This window comes from Notothenia rossii (genome assembly GCF_949606895.1).
Source record: "Notothenia rossii genome assembly, chromosome: 1".
Lineage (NCBI taxonomy): Eukaryota > Metazoa > Chordata > Actinopteri > Perciformes > Nototheniidae > Notothenia > Notothenia rossii.
Genome location: NC_136912.1, coordinates 10,983,454 through 11,004,751, shown reverse-complemented (window position 1 = coordinate 11,004,751; position 21,298 = coordinate 10,983,454). Strand labels below are relative to the sequence as shown.

At 41.6% G+C, this 21,298-nt stretch overlaps 1 protein-coding gene across 2 annotated transcripts in view; it reads right to left on the bottom strand.

The window, feature by feature from the left end:
* Positions 1-761: 761 nt before the first annotated feature.
* LOC307036186 (noelin-2-like) overlaps positions 762-21,298 on the bottom strand; it is a 34,327-nt gene continuing 13,790 nt past the window's right edge. For both annotated transcript variants that reach the window (XM_079676261.1, XM_079676262.1), the window contains 5 exons: positions 15,946-16,165; positions 14,288-14,394; positions 5,994-6,170; positions 3,970-4,143; positions 762-1,550 (listed from right to left, as the gene is read on the bottom strand). In XM_079676261.1, coding sequence (XP_079532387.1) covers positions 1,230-1,550; positions 3,970-4,143; positions 5,994-6,170; positions 14,288-14,394; positions 15,946-16,165 — 999 coding nt within the window. In that variant the 3' untranslated portion in view covers positions 762-1,229. The remainder of the gene's footprint in view (positions 1,551-3,969; positions 4,144-5,993; positions 6,171-14,287; positions 14,395-15,945; positions 16,166-21,298) is intronic.

Genomic DNA, 21,298 nt, shown 5'->3' with positions numbered 1-21,298 from the left:
TGCGCACAAGAAGTGAGACAACCAGGTTGATATAAAGGCACGATGAGAAGGATCCCATTCAAAGCTGTTTTGCTGAACTATTTTTATTTTTTTCATGTAGCAATCTTTGTATTAGACGCTGTTGAGGAAATGTTTTCCTATATGCCCATAACTTTGAGTTTATCTGTTTCAGTGCCCTCGCTGAGCACAGGCGGTGCTGAGCTCTCAGTGTTTGGTCTCCTGCATGTTGGCATCAGCTGATAGAGGCCTAATAGTGCTTTGCCTATAGTTTAATCTTGTTATGCACAATGTTGATTATTCCCTCAGAACCAGCTAAATACATGGGACTGGGGGAGAGATCTTCAGAATTGGTTCGGGTCACCTTGTGGCTGCAGCAAATGTCTTTCTCAATTCTCCGGCTGTAAATTCAAATCAATCTTCAGTGTTTGCCATCGAGTTCCAGCTCCCCCGTGTCTCATTGTGTTTCGACTCCGCGCTCCAGACGTTTCCATGACAGACGCTTTTGATTTTTGATCCTCGCTCGTGATCACCTAGTCAGTGCGTTATTGTAAAGGTTGCACAGAAACTTTGCAAACACAGCAAAATAAGAGAATTCACTCAACAACATACAATTCTAGAGGGTCATTCACAATGATTTTAATATTTGATGAGTCATGGTTTTGTTGTGTTTTCTTTTACATTTTGTGTTTAAAACATGGACAAAACGAATGGTTTGCGTCACCCTTTAACTGTACCTGCTTTAAAACAGAGGAGACCACAGCTTGTAAAGTTTGACAGTAATGTTTATTGAATGAACAACCATGCTGACTGAACACGTCCACGACCACATCACAGACCCAGAATATCTCCCTCCAGTCCGTCGCCAGAGCTCGAGGTCCTTTTTAATTTTTTTCCTCTCGACGATTTGACCTCAACGTCACTTCTTGAGACACAAATGGAATAAAACGCAACAGAATATGGATGAGCTTAAACTGTCTTCTTTTTTTCAGCGTCCCCTGTAGCAGAAGCAGTTCATTTTCTTCTCTCACCGTGATGAATAGTCCTGTCCGTGACCTTTGGGCACGTGTCTGAAAACTGTGTTTAGTGTCTTGTTATTAGCTCAGTTAGCTCTCTCGGTCCAGAAGGCCTTCAAACTCAGACGGTACTCTATTTCTTGTTGACATGAGTGTGTGCATGTGTGTGTGTATGTGTGTGTCTTGAGTACCCTCTTTTTTCTCCACCATGTCGATCTATCCGTCGCTCCTGATGACGTGAAACAGCGTGACGTTGTACAGCACCTGGTGTCCGTTGTTCCAGGTGTACAGCGCTCTCTCTCGGGGGTTGTAGTCCATCATGCTGATGTGAGAGTACTGGTTGTGGAACGGGATGTCGGTGTACTCGTACGAGGAGGTGTTGGTGTGGTAGGCGAAGTGAACCTTGGCCCCGGCCAGGTGGGAGTTGGTGACGTACAGCGTGCCGCAGATCATGAAGGACTCCCCTGCGCTGCGCTTAGGAAACCCCGTGTCCCAGCTGCGGAGGACTTCCAGGGAGTTAGAGTCCAGACGACTCACCTGCACACAGAGAGGAGGGTCAGATATAAGATCATCATTCTTCAGGAGTACACCCCCACTCACTCCCTCCGCTACTCCTCTGCTGGTCTGCTAACCGTCCCCACCCCACGCCTCGTCACCATGGGTGCTCGGGCTTTTAGCTGCACTGCTCCCAGACTCTGGAACTCCCTCCCCCCGCGCATCCCACAGTCAGACACAATCACCATATTTAAATCCCAATTAAAAACCCACCTGTTCAAATATGCCTACTCACTGTAGTGCTCCCCATTATATGTTTCATTTGTGATTGTCTCCTCCATGATTTCCTGTTTGTGTTTTTAACATGTTCTGTTGCCTCTTGGCATTTTCTTTTTTTTAAACCAATTGTACGGTGTCCTTGGGTGTCGTGAAAGGCGCCTAAAATAAAATGTAAAAATCATAAAACGGTTAGCTTAGGTTATAAACGTCAACATCCCATTGCAGAGCTCTGAACAATGTTCTGTTTTCACAATGTTTGTTGAATTGACTGAGGAATGGCCTTTTGTGTGCCCAGCTGTGTTGCCTCCATGGATGGACTGTGAATAATTGTCATTAATCCAATAAGGTCCTTACCAGGCTGACATATTGGCGAATAATATCTTAGTGCATAAACTGTATATCTCTTTTAGCACACGTCTGTCCAGATTGTTGGTCGTTGTGTTAAAAAATGCCAGGGATATGTTCAAAAAAAGTGGTGTCATTAGATATTTTGTCAACCAGAGAGTACAAACAAAAAAACACCTTATCAGTTGGCTACAAAGGCTTGTCAGTGATAACTTATTGGGAATAAACCAGTTCACCAGTTCCCAACAACATTCAGTTAAAATCTATATTATTTAAAGAAACTTCAACTTCGCTGAGATTATTCACAGATTGGCCTTTACAATGAAAACAAGTTCTCTTGATAATACAAATAAAAAAAGATAGCAAAATTCCTCTTTACTTAAAAAACAAATGCCTCTCCTTCATAGTTATTCATTTGTGTTTTGATAATTAATAAACCAAAAATTAAATCCCGCAGGCATTAGGCTGCCGTTTGAGCATACAGTCGTGCAAACATTTGACTAAAGTCTGTCTTGATGCAGATAATTTAATTTTAGCAAGGTTACTGAAAGCTTAAAATCACCCTCATTGAGAAAAAAGTGAAGGAGCTAAGAAGTCTAAAAGTGTCTGGCTGACAATATTTGCTGAAATGAAGTGTGCATTAAACCAAGGAAGCATCAGAACCTCCTGGGTGTGCACCTCTCCTCCTCTGCTAAGCTGTGAAAGGGCCTCGTCACTCTCTGATTGGCTGAGAGGGGAAGTGCACCCAGCTGTTTCTAATTGCTAATTAGAAGCCATTCCCCACGTCTCGCACAACAGGTGATCTGAATAACCTCCAATTAACTTCAGATACATTGAATTAGAAAAAGGGATACGTCCACAACTTGCTGTTTTCATGTACATTATCATAAAAAACTAAATATGTGTTTATAAAAGTGTCACACTAGGCTAGGAAGGAAAAGTTGCCGCATTGATAAATGTCAAATGAAACAAATGGTAACAGACCCAGTGAAAACCACATAATGCGTCTGAAAGGTTCACTTCCTGTTTCCTTTTGCTGAATTCTGTCCAAATATATGAGAAATTCTGGATGAAAGCTTATGACTGCACAATGGCTGTTTGGAGGAGGGCTTTAACAAGTGTCAGTCAGGTTATATAGTACCTGTTGAACCTGTAAATGTAATCTCTTCAGAGCACTCTAAACGTAACATTTACATGATGCTTCTATTCAAAGCGACTTACAATAAGTGAAACCAACCAAGAGGATACATATTCAAATCTGTAATAATCCTGCAGGTACACCAGCTTCAAATAAGCCGAACCATTCTCAGTGCTGGTGCGTTAGCTCCAAAGGGGGGGGTGGGGGAGTTCAGGGGGTTTCATCCCTCATGTTCAGCCTTCCGTTCATTATTTTTCTTTGGGGTGTAATTTGTTATTTGAAACGGATGAGTTGCATTTTGTTTATCATGTTGGTGAACGCAAGACGTTTCACTTCCTAGATGAATTGTTTGCATTTTAGTTAAGCCTTTCCATCAATCTTTAGATTAAATCACACACACACACACACACACACACACACACACACACACACACACACACACACACACACACACACACACACACACACACACACACACACACACACACACACACACACACACACACACACACACACACACACACACACACACACACACACACGATTTATGATTTATTAGCGCAGCAGTCTATCACTTTTGAAGGGTAAAACAACGTGTCATGAGGTTTAGATTTATTATCAATTATACCAGGATAAATATACCTTTTTCCAAACAGAGTGAAAACACATCTTTATGTTCTTTGTGTGAGCGGACTGTACCATGATGTTCCCAGCGTTGGGGATGGAGGTGTAGACGGCCCACAGCCCCATCTCGTCGGCCATGAGGTCGATGTCGGAGGACCCCCCCCAGCTGTAGGGGAAGGTGTTGTTGTATCCCGCTCCACTCAGGCTGCGCTGGAGCAACACACTGCGGGAGCGGAAATGGTACTGAACCTGGGAAGAGAGACACGTTTATCACTCTGGTCTTTATCAAACTGTTACTCCCCCTTTAAGATGCACCCGTTGCACTTCTTCTTAGCCGATTCAGATTTCTCCTTTTTTTTTTAAAGGCTGACTTGATGACTTTTCTTTCTTTCAGAAAAAAAACCAAGAGGATCAAACATAAAGTGTCATTGGTTGGACAGTTTTTGGTACTGCACCATCAGCGCTGCTTGCTCGAATTAGGATAACCTACAGCAGGACATGCAGACATTCCCCTGGGTTCATGAAAAAACAAAAACAAAAACAGTATAATTAGTTGAGACTGCAAAGACTGTAACTGACAGCACACACATATTTTTCTTTAACGTTTCACAAGGAATATTCAATTGTACTGCATGTTTACAATAAAACATTAACTAACTTACAAGTAACAGGAAGTTCTCTCACAAACCTTAGAGATCTTAGGACAAATACAATCGGACTGAAAATGAAATTGTTATCTAACATATGTAACTTTGCCAGAAGCAATCAGATGCAACATACGTGTAAAACAACACACGTGACATCACTGTCTGTGCTGCAGTGTCAAATAACTTTGTTTGGGCTCATGTTTTTTAAATGTAACCGGTACAAAGAAATCGGATTAAGAACACTGATCGACTGGTGGCCAACTGATGGGTGCCCCAATATTAAACCGAACCCTACACCACATCACTCTGTTGGTGCGTTCGCAGTAGGGTCTGCCACATTCCAAGTAGTGATGGGAATTATGGCCTTTGAAGGGAGGCCGGATCTTATGACTCCGTTCCTTTCAAAAGAGCCGCTCAAAAGAGCCGTTTTTTGAAAGGGGGCGGGGTTACTAGGTTTATCTGCGCAATAATCACCAGTCATAATGATAATTAAGTGGCGATGGAGATTATTGGTTGACCCTGCTTTAAAGGATATTTTTGTCTTTACAAATGGTGCGCTTCATCACCGCCTGGATTTTGGTTGCAGTGAATCCAAATGCTGCTGCGTTTTCGCGTTTGGCTCATTTTCCATCTGGAAAACACGTCGTCTACCTGTCCTGTACCACTTGTTATGACTTCTCTCTCGCGCGTATTCCGTTAAGACCCACCCCGTCTCACTCCACGTGCTGAAACCTACCAATCAGAGTGGGGGCGGGTCTTCGCAGAATACGTTTGGGGAACAAAGTCAAGCTTTTTAAAAGGTGAGTGGATTTTGGCAGGCAGTGAGTGCGGACCAACGATTGAATGATAAAAAGTACGGCTCTCGGTTCCTCTCGTTCCCACCAAAGAGCCGTTCAAAAGAATCGGCTTGTTCGCGACCGACACATCACTAATTCCAAGTTTTCCAAACCAACAAGTGGGGAGTGGGTTATCAAACCCTCCAAGAGCGAGTCTGCATCGGTCCTGACTTCACCCCCGGCCCTACCTGACCGTCATGAAACACGCTGTTTACAAACAGTTAACAAGTAAAAGGCTCAAAACAAGATTTCATTTTATTTAATATCATCATTCATATGTTAACAACTTCGTGGTTACCTCGTTTTTTTTTACTTAGGATCATGAACCCGTGTCTAGTCTAGAAAACGGTAAACGTGTGAATTTGATTGTTACGTTTTATATATTTATAGGGACTGCTGCAAAAAGCAGGCATCTTATAAACAACAGATTTTAACACAAAAAGAGGTGTAGAGGAAATGAACACGATTAAAGATTTTTTGGGTTTTATTCAAGTTATTGTATATTATCTTTTCTCCAAGAGATGCTGATTTGAAACCGTTGTGACCAAAAGTTACGGGGAGAGGGAAGATCTTCCCAAAGCTTGTTGCTGTATTTTTATTCCAGCCACTCTCTTACCAGGATGTTGCTCTGGTGTTTGTTGTAGAAGAGGGACCCGTTGTACACCACGTGTCCGGTTCCTGCCCAGGGGTGAGGCAACAGATGCTGCACAAAGTTCTGCCCCTTTGTGAAGTCCCCCATGGTTCTGTACTCCAACACACGCCTGCCCTTATAGTAGCCGTCCATCGACCACACCTGATGGAGGAAGGTGGAGAAGCTTTAACTGTGCAGTGCAGGAGGCAAAACCAAGCTTTAAAGGTCAGCTACTCTGCAAAATCCACTTTTTCATGACTCTTCTACATCAACATGTGTCCCCTCTGTGGAAAGAGACTCTGAAAGTTTCAGGAAAAAAGATTATCTCTCTTTTTGTCCTGATCCATTTCTATAAAAACCTGTCTGAAAATGAGCTGATCAGATTTTGGCCACTTTGTGATGTCATAACGATGTTTTGTCTTGTGTAACCATTAGCCAATCACCAACCAAGGTAACCCCCCCCCCCCCCCCCCCTTATCACCTGAATCTCCTCCTAGAGCACCATTGTGTTCTTTTTAACCAAATCTCTCTCAGAGGGGCGTGGGGAGGGGCTCCTTATTTTCATCGAAAGTAACAGACAGAGAACCAGTAATTTGGAAACAGGGCTGAAACAGAGGGGATTATGGGATGCTGCAATGATCTGTTTGGTATTTGGATCCAAACACTTCAGAGACATGTTTTTTATGTATCTGAGACCTTTAATGTATGAATAGGCTGCTACTTTAACCTCACACCTTAATAATGACGGCAAACGAAAAAGACATTTACAGTAAAAGGTGGTAAGCTAAACTACTCACCTGAACAGCGGTTGTCTAATCATAGCTTAGCAACTGTTACTAGGCACAGCACGTATGTCAGGATTTTGATTTCTACACATGCTGTGTACATACAAGTGCATTGGACTTTAGTGAGGTGAGGTATGTTTATTTATGTAGCACATTTTAGACTTACTGTAAAGGCAATTCAAAGCGCTTTACATAAGCATCTACACACACAAAAAATGACAATTCATAAAGAACATAAATATCAACATTGGAAATACAGTAGATTTTGTAAGACGTGCAAAAGAGAGCGAAGTGAGTGATGCTCAATTTCAGAAGAGTTTAGAGGTCTGTGCTTTCTGAAATTGCTTTCTGCAAGCTAAAAAAAGAAAGGAAATGTGTTTCAGCTAGCCAGCTTACGCATATTTAAGGAAGTCATTTCATCAGCAGCTTTACTTCTAACACTAAGGAGCGCAGCATATTCACGTGAGAGTACAGATTAAATTAGAAATAGCCATGACACATCCACTGTCTAGTGTTTCTAACCTGGATATTCAACTATTTCTTTGTTGGGTAGCTAACTTGCTGATATTGTGATAAGCGGGCCTGCAGTATCATAATGTACACTGCCTTCAATTCTGTATATTTATATTGTGTATTCAGTAGATATACTCTATAGAAATATATTTCCTTCACTATGGCTTTGTTCATATTTATATATATTTAATCTAATCTTAATGATTTGGATATTCAGGGAGCTGTTGTTTTTGTGTGTGCAAAATGTAGCTCATCAAGAATGGCTAACTGCATGTAGGAGCCATATCAAAGGTGTTTTTTATTTATAATGTGGTATTTTCTCCTATTATTGGTGGAGGGCATGCACTGGAGCTTGTGACAGAGTTAGTGGGGTTTAACCTGACTGCATTCGCCTGCTAGCTTGTGGTTTTGTATGAACAGAGAGCGGGGAGGTGACATTTTCAGTTGATAGATATTCTACTGCAACTTAAAACCACATTTTCTGATGCAATTTCACCGTAATCACCATCACAAACGCCATCTCCCTTCAACTGCTGGTACTATGTGTTTGCCCTTGGTTTAGTCATGGACTCTGACCTGAGTTTCAACAGTCACATTAAAACAGTTACTAAATCAGCCTACTATCACCTAAAGAATATATCTAGGATTAAAAGACTAATGTCACAGCAGGATTTGGAAAAACGTGTCCATGCTTTTATCTTCAGTAGACTGGACTACTGCAATGGTGTCTTCACAGGTCTCACTAACAAATCTATTAGAAAGCTGCAGCTGATTCAGAACGCTGCTGCTCGAGTCCTCACTGACACTAAGAGAGTGGATCACATCACTCCTGTTCTGAAGTCTTGACACTTTCTTCCTGTGTGTCAAAGAATAGATTTCAAAATACTGCTGCTGGTTTATAAAGCACTGAATGGTTTAGGCCCAAAATACATTTCTGACTTCCTGCTAAATTATGAACCATCCAGATCTCTCAGGTCTTCAGGGACGGGTCAGCTTTCTGTCCCCAGAGTCAGAACTAAACATGGAGAAGCAGCGTTCAGTTATTATGCTCCAAATATCTGGAACAAACTCCCAGAAACCTGCAGGTCCGCTGCAACTCTTACTACTTTTAAATCCAGGCTGAAGACTTTTCTTTTTGCTTTGCCGCTGCTTTTAATTGAACTATTAACAACTTAAACTGCACTGTAACTTTTATCCATGTATTTTTTTCTTGTAATGTTTCTTTTATTATCTTTTCTTTTTAATAACTGTTTTTAAATGCCATTTTCAATTGTAACGCCGACAATTGAGCAGCACGACCAAGCAAGGAGGCAGAGGCAGAACGTCCAAAATACAACCCGGTGTGGGCATTTATTACATCATAAACACACGACACAGCCTCAATCTGCTGCCCACGTGAACACAGTCACCAGCCACCACAAGGATCTCACACACACTACCAGCCCCCTAACAGACAGGGAAACAGAGCCTGAATACACACACACACTAATCAGAAATTAGACACAGGTGGGGGGGGGAGGAGACAACACAGGGCACCAGGTGAACACAATCAACAGCCACAGACATGGGGGAAGGGGAACACTTTTCAACATAAAACCAGCAAACAGAGACAGACAACCTAAAACACAGACAGATGCACACACTACATACATTTCGCCACCAACAAAGCTACACAATTCGTAACGGAGGCCGAGATCTATGCCCCCAAAGATCACCTCCGTTACATTTTAATGCCTTTAATTTTTGTAAAGTACTTTGAATTGCCCTGTGTTGAAAGGTGCTATATAAATAAACTTGCCTTGCTTATGATAATTGTTCAAATTAACGGAAAGAGGGGCGCGGTTCTGTTTTTTTGGACTTCCTACAGCAGCAACACTGCTTAAAAAATGTTGTTAGCACATGCTTGTGTACTAGATTTATATTTTGAATGTTTTTAACTGTAGAGAATATGTCTATACAATCGTATCTTGGGCTCCTGACTCACTCAGAACACTGAACGTCCTATGTTAGCTTGGCTGTAACAAAGAAAGATCCGGGGACCTTAGTAGGCATCAAGTCAATAGTTATCAAGCCATATGGAGTCAACATGAATTAGCTAAGACTTGTTTGCTGGAGCTTATAAAATCTGCAATATGGAACTTTCTTTCCCCCGTCAAGGATCTCCGGAGAAACAAACTGAGAAGTGGAAGACTGGAGGGGGCAGAAACAAGATGGGAGGGAAATTGTGTGTCGACAGCACGGTGGATTAATTACTCCAGAGGTGAAATAGATGAAAGAAAAGATCAGAGAGCATTGTCGGTAATAAAAGACGCTCGTTATTTCCTCTGCAAACAGAGAAAAGTACGTAGGTAGAAAACAGAGAGCCGATGAACAGGATCTGTCCTTTTTCTTGTGTGTGTCAAAGAAGATCTAATCTCTCCTGCAGTGGCAGCACCATGTTTTGAATTGCACTTAATTTGGAGACGCAATATTTAAAATGCACATTGAATTGGAGACTTTCTGACAAAGGCAACTGATTGCAGTGATTCTGAGAGCCTTCATGGACACAGTGCTTAAATGAGCCTTAGCTGGAGGTTTGACAATGAGACAGACTGATTGCTCTCTCTCCTTTCTCTAAATAATATTTGTTCAAACCAATTTCTTCCCCCGTGCTTCACCGGCTCATCCGATGAAGCTTTCTCTGCTTTTATTTCCCTTTAAAATAATGTTTCAAAAGAACTGGAGCCCTTTTGTTTTGTCTGGCAGCCGTAATCGTCTCGCATTTGAATGCACCATTTGCTTTGTATAAACAATTCCCAGATGATGATTGTACAACGAACGGTGCGTGCTAGAGAGTGAAAAGGATTTCTTTCCCGTTTCTTGAAGTCGCAGTTTAGTTTCAGAGATTGTAACACATTGTTATTTTCCCCCTTTCCTTCCTTCCCCCTCATGTTCTCAAGTGCACAGATGTGACCATAGCTGACAATTGTTGCATGAATATAGAAAAATGCTTCTACCTTCTTAGCAGTTTAAGAACATCATACGGCCTTAAACTTGTGTGTTCCAAGACCTGACATTTAATAAAGCTAGTTTAAGTTTGTTAAACATACTTATCAATCAGATCTTTTTTGACAATCTGTGGCTGGCATGGAATCACTGCTAAATTTGATAAATTCACACAAATGTTTGAACGCTTCCTGTTTCGAAGCTGACTCACCGCTCTTACTCTATTACCTATCAACACAGGTATCGGCAAAGCTACTGGCAGGCAGGGAGAGCTTCTAATAGTCGTAGTAGTAGTGACCGGTATTATCATGTCTCGGTGCGATATGACTGTTTCTTTTTTAAAAAGCGACTGTTTTTAAATGCCATTTTCTAAATGTCTTTTATTTTTTTTAAACACTTTGAATTACCCTGTGTTGAAAGGTGCTATATAGATAAACTTGCGTTGCCTTGTTCATGGCATAAAATGGCAGCACACTTTGTTGGATTTTCAAATGAAAACGTCCAATCCTGCTAGATTACTTTGTCACACTGAAGTTATGAGAAGCCAACGCACACTCCTGCCAAATCTCAACAATTTGCTGTGCCGATCTGTGCATCAAGCAGCGTGATTGGTTAGTAGGTACGGTGGCTGAAAGGTGCAAACACATTATAATCATTGAGAGAAGTCGTTTCATAAACCACGTAAACATAAAAAGGTGCCAAAACACTTCATCCAACTTGAGCTTCTTCTTGCAGCGTTATGTTTTGTTTTTATTAAATGCTACACATGCTTTCTCACGGCGGTGAATGTTTCTCTATTTGTTTGTGTGTTTTGGCACTTTTGTCTTTTTATATTTGCATCACTTTTGAAACTGCAGCAGGTTTCTCCTAATGAAAGTGTTCTGGGCCGTTGCAATGCCACCGTACCTGCTAACCAAACACGTAGCGCGTTAGCTAGTTAAACATGGAAATGGGGAAGTATGCACATGTTTAAACATAATATCCATGTAATGTACGTTTTAATCCTTGCATTATACATCTTCATGCATAATTTAAACAGAGGAAGAACTTTGAATGTCCTTCATCTGTTACGGTAAAGTTAATGTAGGAAGGGAGTGATTCACGATCAGTCTAGAGAAGAACAAGAACCATAACAGCAACCAATGACCATAAGAAAACAAACCGATCTTTAATGCCTACTATAACCTGTTCTTCCTCTCCCTCCCATGCGTCTTTCATAACATCTTGTCTGTCCCGACTATTGCTCCTTTGATCAACCTTCCCCCATCTTCCCCCTCTCTTTGTTTATTCTTCTTTCTTTCTGTCCACCCCCTCTTTCATTTTCCTGTCTGCCGCCCCGGCTTCTCACCTCCAAAAGTTCCTGATGTCGCCTGATGTCGCCTCTCTCTCTCTCTCTCTCTCTCTCTCTCTCTCTCTCTCTCTCTCTCTCTCTCTCTTCTCTCTCTCTCTCTCTCTCTTCATCTTCCTCCCTCCCCAGCAGAGACATCTTGACAGATCAGTGCATATCCACACCTCAGCAGCTGTTCTCAAATACAGCGACAGGTGTGTGCATGCGTGTGTGTGTGTGTGTGTGTGTGTGTGTGTGTGTGTGTGTGTGTGTGTGTGTGTGTGTGTGTGTGTGTGTGTGTGTGTGTGTGTGTGTGTGTGTGTGTGAAGTACAATGCGTGCACACACACACACACACACTGATGAGCTAATGAAGAATTCATAAATGCCAAACTGGGACCCAGTGCAGACACTGTAGTCATGGATACCAAAGGATATATGAGGATGACTTTACTTACAGTGTGTGTGAGAGTGTGTGTGTGTGTGTGTGTGTGTGTGTGTGTGTGTTTCTAGTTTTATACAGCTTTAAAAGTTCAGATAGAGGTTGTCACACCAAATCAATTGAATGTTTAATGACTTTATCAATTATCCTATTCTTAAAATATCTTTATTTAAAACTGTATTTTCTTGTTGCTAGATGCTCAATACCTCGCACTCATGACCTTATGAAATATCAAAGATCACCTGCTGGTATAAGAAGTGTAAGAAGCTAGAGTGCTCACAGTCATCACTGTTTGGATTATATCTGGATTTGTCGAGGGAGAAAATATGTTATCGGAAATTAAAATGTTTCGCTCATTGCAGAGACCTTTTCTGTTTATGTCTGCATTGAGCAACTTTAATAGGAATGAAATCATTCCAAAGATATATCAATTTTTCCTTAAAGGTCCCATGTCATAGCCATTTCCACTGATCATAATTCCATTGTTGAGGTCTACTAGAATAGATTTATATTGTGCAATTTTCCAAACTCACTTTGGTTTCTCATACAGCATCTCTGTAAACTACGTGTATTCACTGAATTTCACTCTCTGCCTTTAACGGCTCGTTGTAGCTCCAGTAGCTCCAGCCCCCACCCCCCCGTGAGCACAGTGTACTCTGATTGGTCGGGACGTTGTGAATCGCGCTACGCTCCGTGGAGGTGTTGTTTCCTTGTTTAGCGATACACAGCGAAACACAGCCAAACTCACCCTGAGCACACACAAAGTCACGGCCGAAGTAAAAACAATAAGTGTGGCTTGATATTGAGTAAGAAAAAGGTTGATAAACGCTGTGAGAATGGGTCTGCAGAGAGAATTTTGCCGCGATCCCAACTGTCAGTTATCAGCCTGCAGCCAGGGAGGAGAGATCAGCAGAGCTGCTTGCACTGAGTGTGTGTGTGAGGAAGTCCGTGGATTGGTCAATTTGGACCAATCAGCGGGGGCTTAACATAACGGCTCCGCGGACGTAACGTAAGGGCTCCACGGATACAGATTTCAGTTTTCTGAGCCCCTACTCTCCCCATAACTGACGGCAACAAAAGTCCTACATTATTCAATTAGAATAAAGAAGTAAAAACAATAAGTGTGGCTTGATATTGAGTTAGAAAAAAGTTGATAAACGCTGTGAGAATGGATCTATTTCGCCGCGATCCCAACTCGTCTATTACCAACGTTCAGGGAGGTAAGTCAATGGGACTCCCTGATAGTTGAAACTCGACGCTAAAGCCCCTCCCCTTGCGTTGGAAAGTGACAACAGGGACCCTGACATAACGTCAACATAGGCCGAGTTGGGAGTGAGAATGTGTTGGTTTTTCCCCACGCCGGCGGGCGGATGGGGTTTAACAGGTAAAAGGGCCCTGTTATGATCATTTTCAGGTTCATTTTTGAATTTTGTGCCTCTACTATGACATGTTTACATACTTTAATGTTCAAAAAGAGCTTTACTTTTCTCATTCAGTTTCCTATTCTAGGGACAAATATGCAAAGAGACACTGGGAGCAGGAAGGAGCCCCAACCCATTACAGTAAAAGTGTCACGAGTAACTGGGAAACAGAAGGCAGTAACTGGGAAGCTGCCGCTGTGGACAGCTCCATTGCATCACAAGGGAGAAGCTCTAATAGGGAACAGGCAAGGGTCACCATGGCGAAATAAATCACACCTGGCAACTGGGAGACAGTCGCCTTGACAACTAGCTTAATACGCACCGGCTGCACAGTGTGTGTGTGTGTGTGTGAGTGTGAGTGTGAGTGTGAGTGTGTGTGTGTGTGTGTGTGTGTGTGTGTGTGTGTGTGTGTGTGTGTGTGTGTGTGTGTGTGTGTGTGTGTGTGTGTGTGTGTGTGAGTGGAGAAAATGGGTGAAGCTTGTAGCGAGTGAAGACAAAGTGCACACAGAAGTCACGTTGGAAGTAAGGCAGTAAGACAGAAAATACATAAAGAAAGACAGCTTAATAACCACATACATTACACCTGGGTTTCTTGTAGTGAATCAAGCACAGATACACACACACACACACACACACACACACACACACACACACACACACACACACACACACACACACACACACACACACACACACACACACACACACACACACACACACACACACACACACACACACACACACACACACACACACACACACACACACACACACACACACACACACACACACACACAGAGGACCTACCCTGCTGTCAGAGCTGGGAATCATGGCGTCAGTCATCCAGGAGCCGAAGCGGGACCCCGAGGCTCTAACGGTGATTGGGATACTAACTGCAGTCAGTCGACCACAACCTGTTAATAAAGGATCCACATAACAGACAATAAGATCCAAAAACATCAGGTTTTATATATATGTAGTTAACAAATGCTGAATATACATTAAAGAGGCCCTTTGATTCTTTTTGGGGGTTTTCCATTTCCTCTAGTGTGTTATATAGATTTTGTGCATGTTTTAGCAAAGGCTAAAATCTCAAAGTTCAGAGGGAGTTTCTCTCCCCCCCCGCTGCCTGAAAAGCCTCCGTTGGTCTATTTTGTTTACTTCCACAACATGATGACATCACTTTGTAACACTTGTGCATCTATTTGCTATCACTCCAACACATTGTACACGATAGGTAAGGGGCGGGACATCTCTAAGCGGTTGACCAATCACAACAGAGCCGCTCAGCTAACCAATCAAAGCAGACTGGGCTCTGGTTTCAGACAGAGAGTGAAAAGAGGTGCTGCAGCACAGGCAGTATGAGAAAAATAAAGAGCTTTTTGGACATTAAAGCAGGGAGACATGTCACAGGAGAGACACAAAATACAATAATAATAATAATACCTGAAAATGAGCATAATATGGCCTCTTTAAAGTAACATTATTGAATTTAAATATGAATGTATAAAATGTACTATATATATGTATAAGCATATAAATAGGATTACAAATATATATGCAGGGATGTAAACAGTTGTTAAACGGTAATAAATGAATTCTTGAATGCTCAGATTATTAAAGTGTGTTCATATTTTCTACTCTGGAGTGAGTGATTTTGCCTTTGAAAGCCTCCTTGCCAACTTGTTAAGAAGACAGCCATCACCTGCCACCATTCTCAACTCCATGTACTTATAAAAGTAAAGTCCATTCAAATAAAATATGTATGCGCCCCAACTATAAACTGTGGAAGAAATGTGTTTCCTTACCCAAAAATCCTAAGAGAGAAAAAACATGAGTGGAGAAAGAGGTAAAAGTTTGATGAAGAATGCGGACGTTCAGAAAAAAAAAAGGAACGTAACAAGCATGGCCCGAGTTCGCCTTCCTGTTAACACATTTCAAACTTCCCTGCCCTATATCAGAACGCTGTTTTCTGCCCCTTTTTTAGATTTTTAAAAAGCTCCCTCCAGAGACCCGAAATGGATTATATTACTATTTGAAAAGGCTGAGTGTTGCTTGGGAAAATAAGCTCATCGTCCAGTGAGTGTATAATCTATGGCGTGCCCCAATCAAATACCAGACATTTCACCTACTTGAATTACCAATACAACCATCATTTTGAAGGCAGAATAAGTGATACTTTTCTGTGCATTATGGAGTATTTCTGACTCTTTTTACTAGGGGTGCACGATTCAGGAAATCTCGCGATTCGATTCAACTTCTTTGGGTCACGATTCCATTCACAATCGATTCGCGATTCAAAACGATCCGCGATGTAGCGGGACATTAAGGAGCTCATGCCGCAGAAAAAAATTGAAAACAGCGTTGCGGCAAGACTGAAAAATGTGAATAGATTCTTGGAATTTCTGAATCGGCAGAGATAGAATCGCGATTTTTTGCGCACCCCTACTTTTTACTTCACGTACCGAGTTTGTTCATGCAGCTGTGGAGCCTGGTCTCCAGCAGTAAAACCCTCTGCTGAAGCTCCTCATAGTCGTACGCTCCGATCTCCTCCTGGATGGATGTCATGATGATTGACAGGTTGTAGAGCTCCATCCGCAGGGTGGTCAGCGTCTGCAGGTCCAATCTGTACTGCTCCACCACAGAGAGGAGGGGTCGGAGCTGGGACATCTGGCCCTTTAACTCCTGTGGATGCATCAAAGACAGCAAGAGACATAAGTAAGGGGGAAGATGTGTGGGCAAATCTGATATTTTCTTCACAAGATGGAAATCTATCTATTAAATCAACGGATATCTTCCTTTAAAGAGGACATATTATGGGGGGGCGTGTGGGAGAGAAACTCCTCCATTGGCAACTCAGACAAAAATGTTATGTTAAAATGTGTGTGCATAGATGAACTAATGTGAATCAAACAGTATCTACAATATCAGAATCACTTTGACTTGGTGTCGTGGTGCATACTGTACATAAAAGTAAAACAAAAAAATAAAAAAACAGAGATAGAAAACTATTTTAAGAATAATATATAATAACATTACAAAATATAACAATTGGATATTTGTCAAATGAAGCTCAGCGCAAGTTCAACCAGGAAGACCGTCTTTACACTTAATTGACTATTTCTATGTTACTACTCTCTCTCCTCTCAATAAGTGATCGGGGACGTCACTCCCCAGCTAAACCAATAACTTCGTTCTATTCCCACAAGCCTATCACAGCGCTCCGCTAAACCTTCAAAATCTGCTCTCCCCCCTCTGACAGCTGTGACTGGACGCAACCCTCCTCCCCCCCTTTTCACATCCTGTCCCTCTGAATCCAGGGTCAAGCTAAGCCCCTCCCCTTCAGACCAAACCCAACTATCCATTCACCACCACCACCACCACCAGTGTCTAGACCCCGGGGGGTTTCATCGGATCGGTTCTCCCCTCCCGAATGATACTTCCTGCACAACGGGGTCTAATCGCCAACGCACCATTACATTCATTTGTGTATTCCTGGCAATAAATATGTATTCTTACAGTACATCAAAACCGTCTCCCCTGATTGAACGGCAGGAGATGTGGGATGGGGGAAGGTGAAGGGGCATCTTACCCTTATTTATTTTTCTGTATTTACAGTTGAATAATATGTATGTTTGTGTCCTCTTGGGAAGAAAGCTTGACAAATGAGTAGAAAGTTGGTCAGAAAACAGCCTCTCTTTCTGTGAGGTGGCTCAGGGTGAAGCCACTGCTCCTTCACAGATAACATGTTTATAGTGAGGACACCCTCAGAATGCCACTACCTCTCTGGGGATCAAAACACTAATTATACTTTTACTGTCTGCACTCCAGCAGCGTGTCACCTGGAAATGATCAGCGAGGAGAGAGGAGGCATTCACAGGAACCACAGGTGTATTATATATGAACACTTATTTATTAGGAAGCAAAACTTCTTCAATGTGAATCTGTTTGAGTCGGCTGGCAGGAGACGTCGGAGGGACATTTGGACTCCTGTTGAATCCGCATTACTCTAAAATTAATGTTGCTGCATGATATAAATATAGATTGGACATGGAAACGGGACTAGAAAGCACCAAATGCAGCTCTTCTGTTAAACATCATTCATTACAATAAAGATGATTAGTTGTGTTCAATCTGATTAATGGATGAATCATAATAATCAATATCGCATCAATGACTATTTTGAATTATATATTTTGTATGTGCTTCTTGTAAATGTAACTTTGCTTTTAATTATTTGTACTGTTATGCTTGTATTGTAGTGTGCTGTTTTGTATCTCCCCTCCCAGGGACCACAGCTATAGCAGTTCTCAAATCTGGCTCAATGGATTTTTTGTGCCCTGTTAAATAAACAAATCAACTCAACTAAAAAATCTCTTGCAACATTTTCTCCCTTTTCTTCATCGGCCTATTTTTCAAAGTGCATTTTTGGATGATTCAGGTCCGCCTTACTGTATAATATAAATCGAATATGTCGGCATTTTTCTTGATGTTCTGAGTTTGAATCTTTAGAGTTTATGGCACTTATTGTAAGTCGTCTTGGATCAAATTAAATTAAATGGAATGAAAACATTTAATTCAGGAAAAAAATACAGTCGTAAAAACATATCAATCTGCACTGCGACAGTTATTAATTCCGTATCAGACTTAGCTGTGATCTTTTACAGACAGTCTATTTCTAAGGCTGATAGTCCATTGCACATTGAGATTGCAACATAATATAATCATGACTCAAGCAGCAGACAGGCTTTGTCTCTCAAAGATCTTCATGTAATGCCGTCTTAGCTTTCTTCAAGCGCTTCAGTGAAAAAGGCCACATGTCCACGGCTTTGTAATATGTTCATTTGACACTTACTATTATAAAAAGACATGAAACAGAAGAACTATGGCGCAAAGGAGATGTGATGTCTTTAATTTGTTTAACATTTGTAAAACTGAAAAGACCCGTCTAATGATTTGAATGTACAAACCCGTTTAGTACCTTTCAACTTTTTTAATTCTTAACATTTATAGTCTCGCCTTTCTCCCAGCAAAGCTTGTTATTCAAACAAAAAGACAGGAGCTTTTCCGATCCACACGTTTTAAATTGCCTTTAGACTTGATGTTGTGCTTTAATCTTGAAAATACGTGGTACTCCGAGTCCATACGGGGCGCCAGAAATGTTAATACTTTTAACTACATACGCTTTCATTTGGCTTTTAATTGAATTGCATTTATTCTTGCTTGTTTTCTTAATTGATTTCTGTTGGTATTAAGTATTTTTGTTGTTCAAAAGGTTATGTGTTGCTCTGCTCAGGAGCTGGGTAGGAGGGTTATCATTGTTTTTACCTTGGATAATAGTTGTTTTGTTTGAGAAGCAATGTGTAGCAAACAAAGTTGAATTGATTGATAAGGTTCGGGGTACCAAGCAGAATCGCCAAATAGGTGTGTTTCCATCTCTCTTGCTCTTTTAACTTTCCTTCCCTTAATAAATGTTATTATTTCTGTATGCAGCTCATTTGATGAAAATGTTGTTGTTTTGATGTTTTTGTTCAAAGAAATCCAATCCAATACATCTGAAAGAAATACGATGCTGTCTTTGTTGAATAATTGCCGTTGTCCTCGTGCCTCTTCCTCACATTTCTCTCTCCAATATCCGCTGGAAGGAGCTAGCGTGAGGAAGAGATGTGAGAGCGGGAAGCGAGGAGGCATGTCAACTAAATGGAAAGAGCCTCAAGAAAATACTGGAGGGGTGACATATGCCATCTGGCATGGGGAAGCCTGGCATTCCCACAGGAGGAGGTGGAAGATGTGGCTGCAGGAGAAGTACATGTGGGCTACTCTGCGAGAATAAGCAGCAATAAGTGGAAAGAGAAAGTGGAGAGAAGACTATTTTTCTGCATCTCATTTAAACAGCTTCTTTTTTTTTCGATGACTGACAATGTAGTCTTTTTAATGTCTCCTGCTAAATTAGGGCGAGAGTGGATGGAGAGAGGAGAACTGCAATCAGCCTGAAGGAAGATCAATATTAGGCGTATGCGGAGTATGAATGACAGCAAACTGCTTTTTATTATCTCTGTCTCAACACTTTTCATTTACAAATCCACCCCCAAAAAACCCAGTCTGCTGTGTATGCGGAGATGTTGGATTTGACATGAGGAAGAGAAGGATTAAAAGAAGTGTCAGAAGTGAAGAAAAACAGGTCACACCCCCGCACACAAACACAACAACACAACCAGGAAACAAGCCTGGCAGTCAGTCAAACACTTTATTCCGCTATCTTCAAATCAGGACCTAAATACATTTCCGACATGGCTTAAAAAAACATTTCGCGCAGCATTCTTACATGCCATAAGAGAAGAGTGTGGATTCTGTGGTTAACCTCACACTTAATCCTCACTGACTGGTATTGGCTTCATTATATGTATATAATTGAGAGTTCATTAATGTGCATTGTAATCAATCTTGACAAAATGCAGAGAATGTCATGGCCTGTTAGATAGTTACCGCTTTAGCTGGCTAATGCCACCCCTGCCATGTGTCCTCCTTCATCTTAATCTCTCTAATCTCTCCTCTCCTGTTCCACTCTTTTATCTCCGCTCTCTCTCTGCGTAACCTTTACCTCGCCTCTTACTTTACTTCCTCTCATCCCTCCCTCGCACAGGGGAGACATGGTAATGTGGAATAAGCTATCTCTTACCCTCCACTTCCTCCCCTTTTCTCCTCCATTTTCCTTACACTCTCCATCTACCAGTCCGTCCTAACCTCTCTGTTTGACCTCCGCTTCTCCGTCTCCCTCGTTCCGTTCCTCCCGAGGGATAAAAATACTCTTAAGTTATTGATAAACTTACTGTAGCTAGCTGCACATTGCATAAATATTCACCAGTTCTTCCTCTCAGTGCAAAGGCAAAAGCTTATGATTGGGAGAAGCCCCAAGGAGCAACACACACACACACACACACACACACACACACACACACACACACACACACACACACACACACACACACACACACACACACACACACACACACACACACACACACACACACACACACACACACACACACACACACACACACACACACACACACACACACACACACACACACACACACACACACACATAAAACATGAACACACACATAAGATACTGTAACTGCATGAAAGATTTAAAAACAGACCCCAGAGCCCCGTGATGTTGTTAAGAAGATGCCCGGAAAAAGATGAAAGGCAGAATGGATTATGGGAAGACGGAAATGCTCTCCATTTGTGGAAGTAAGGCGAAAGGCATGAGTGTGTGTGTGTGTGTGTGTGTGTGTGTGTGTGTGTGTGTGTGTGTGTGTGTGTGTGTGTGTGTGTGTGTGTGTGTGTGTGTGTGTGTGTGTGTGTGTGTGTGTTTCCTGACCTCCTATGGAGCCAGTTTTGTATAGCTCCTCATGTTTTTTTAAATATTAGATATATTATTCTACAACGTTGGACTAATGAGCTTCTAATGACTTTATAAATAATTGATGTTTGGCATTTAAAAAACAATAGTTTGACATTTCATGAAATAGGCACATGTTGCAGAAAGGCAGGAAGCGCATGCATAATAAATAATCAGCTGATTTCAGTAAAACATTTTAAGAGTTTCTATGCAAAAAACTGAGCTTGCAGGACGTCAGTGCTCCTGGCCAATAAGCAATCTAATGCATGACCCTCCATGATAAAGTGAATTGTAGTTTAGACTAATCAAAGAGCTTTAGATCCCTTTCTTTGGTAATTTGCACATCAAAAGACATATCTAGGTTGAATTCAGTCTGAATTTGGTTAAAAATGACTACTTCTATTAGGGCT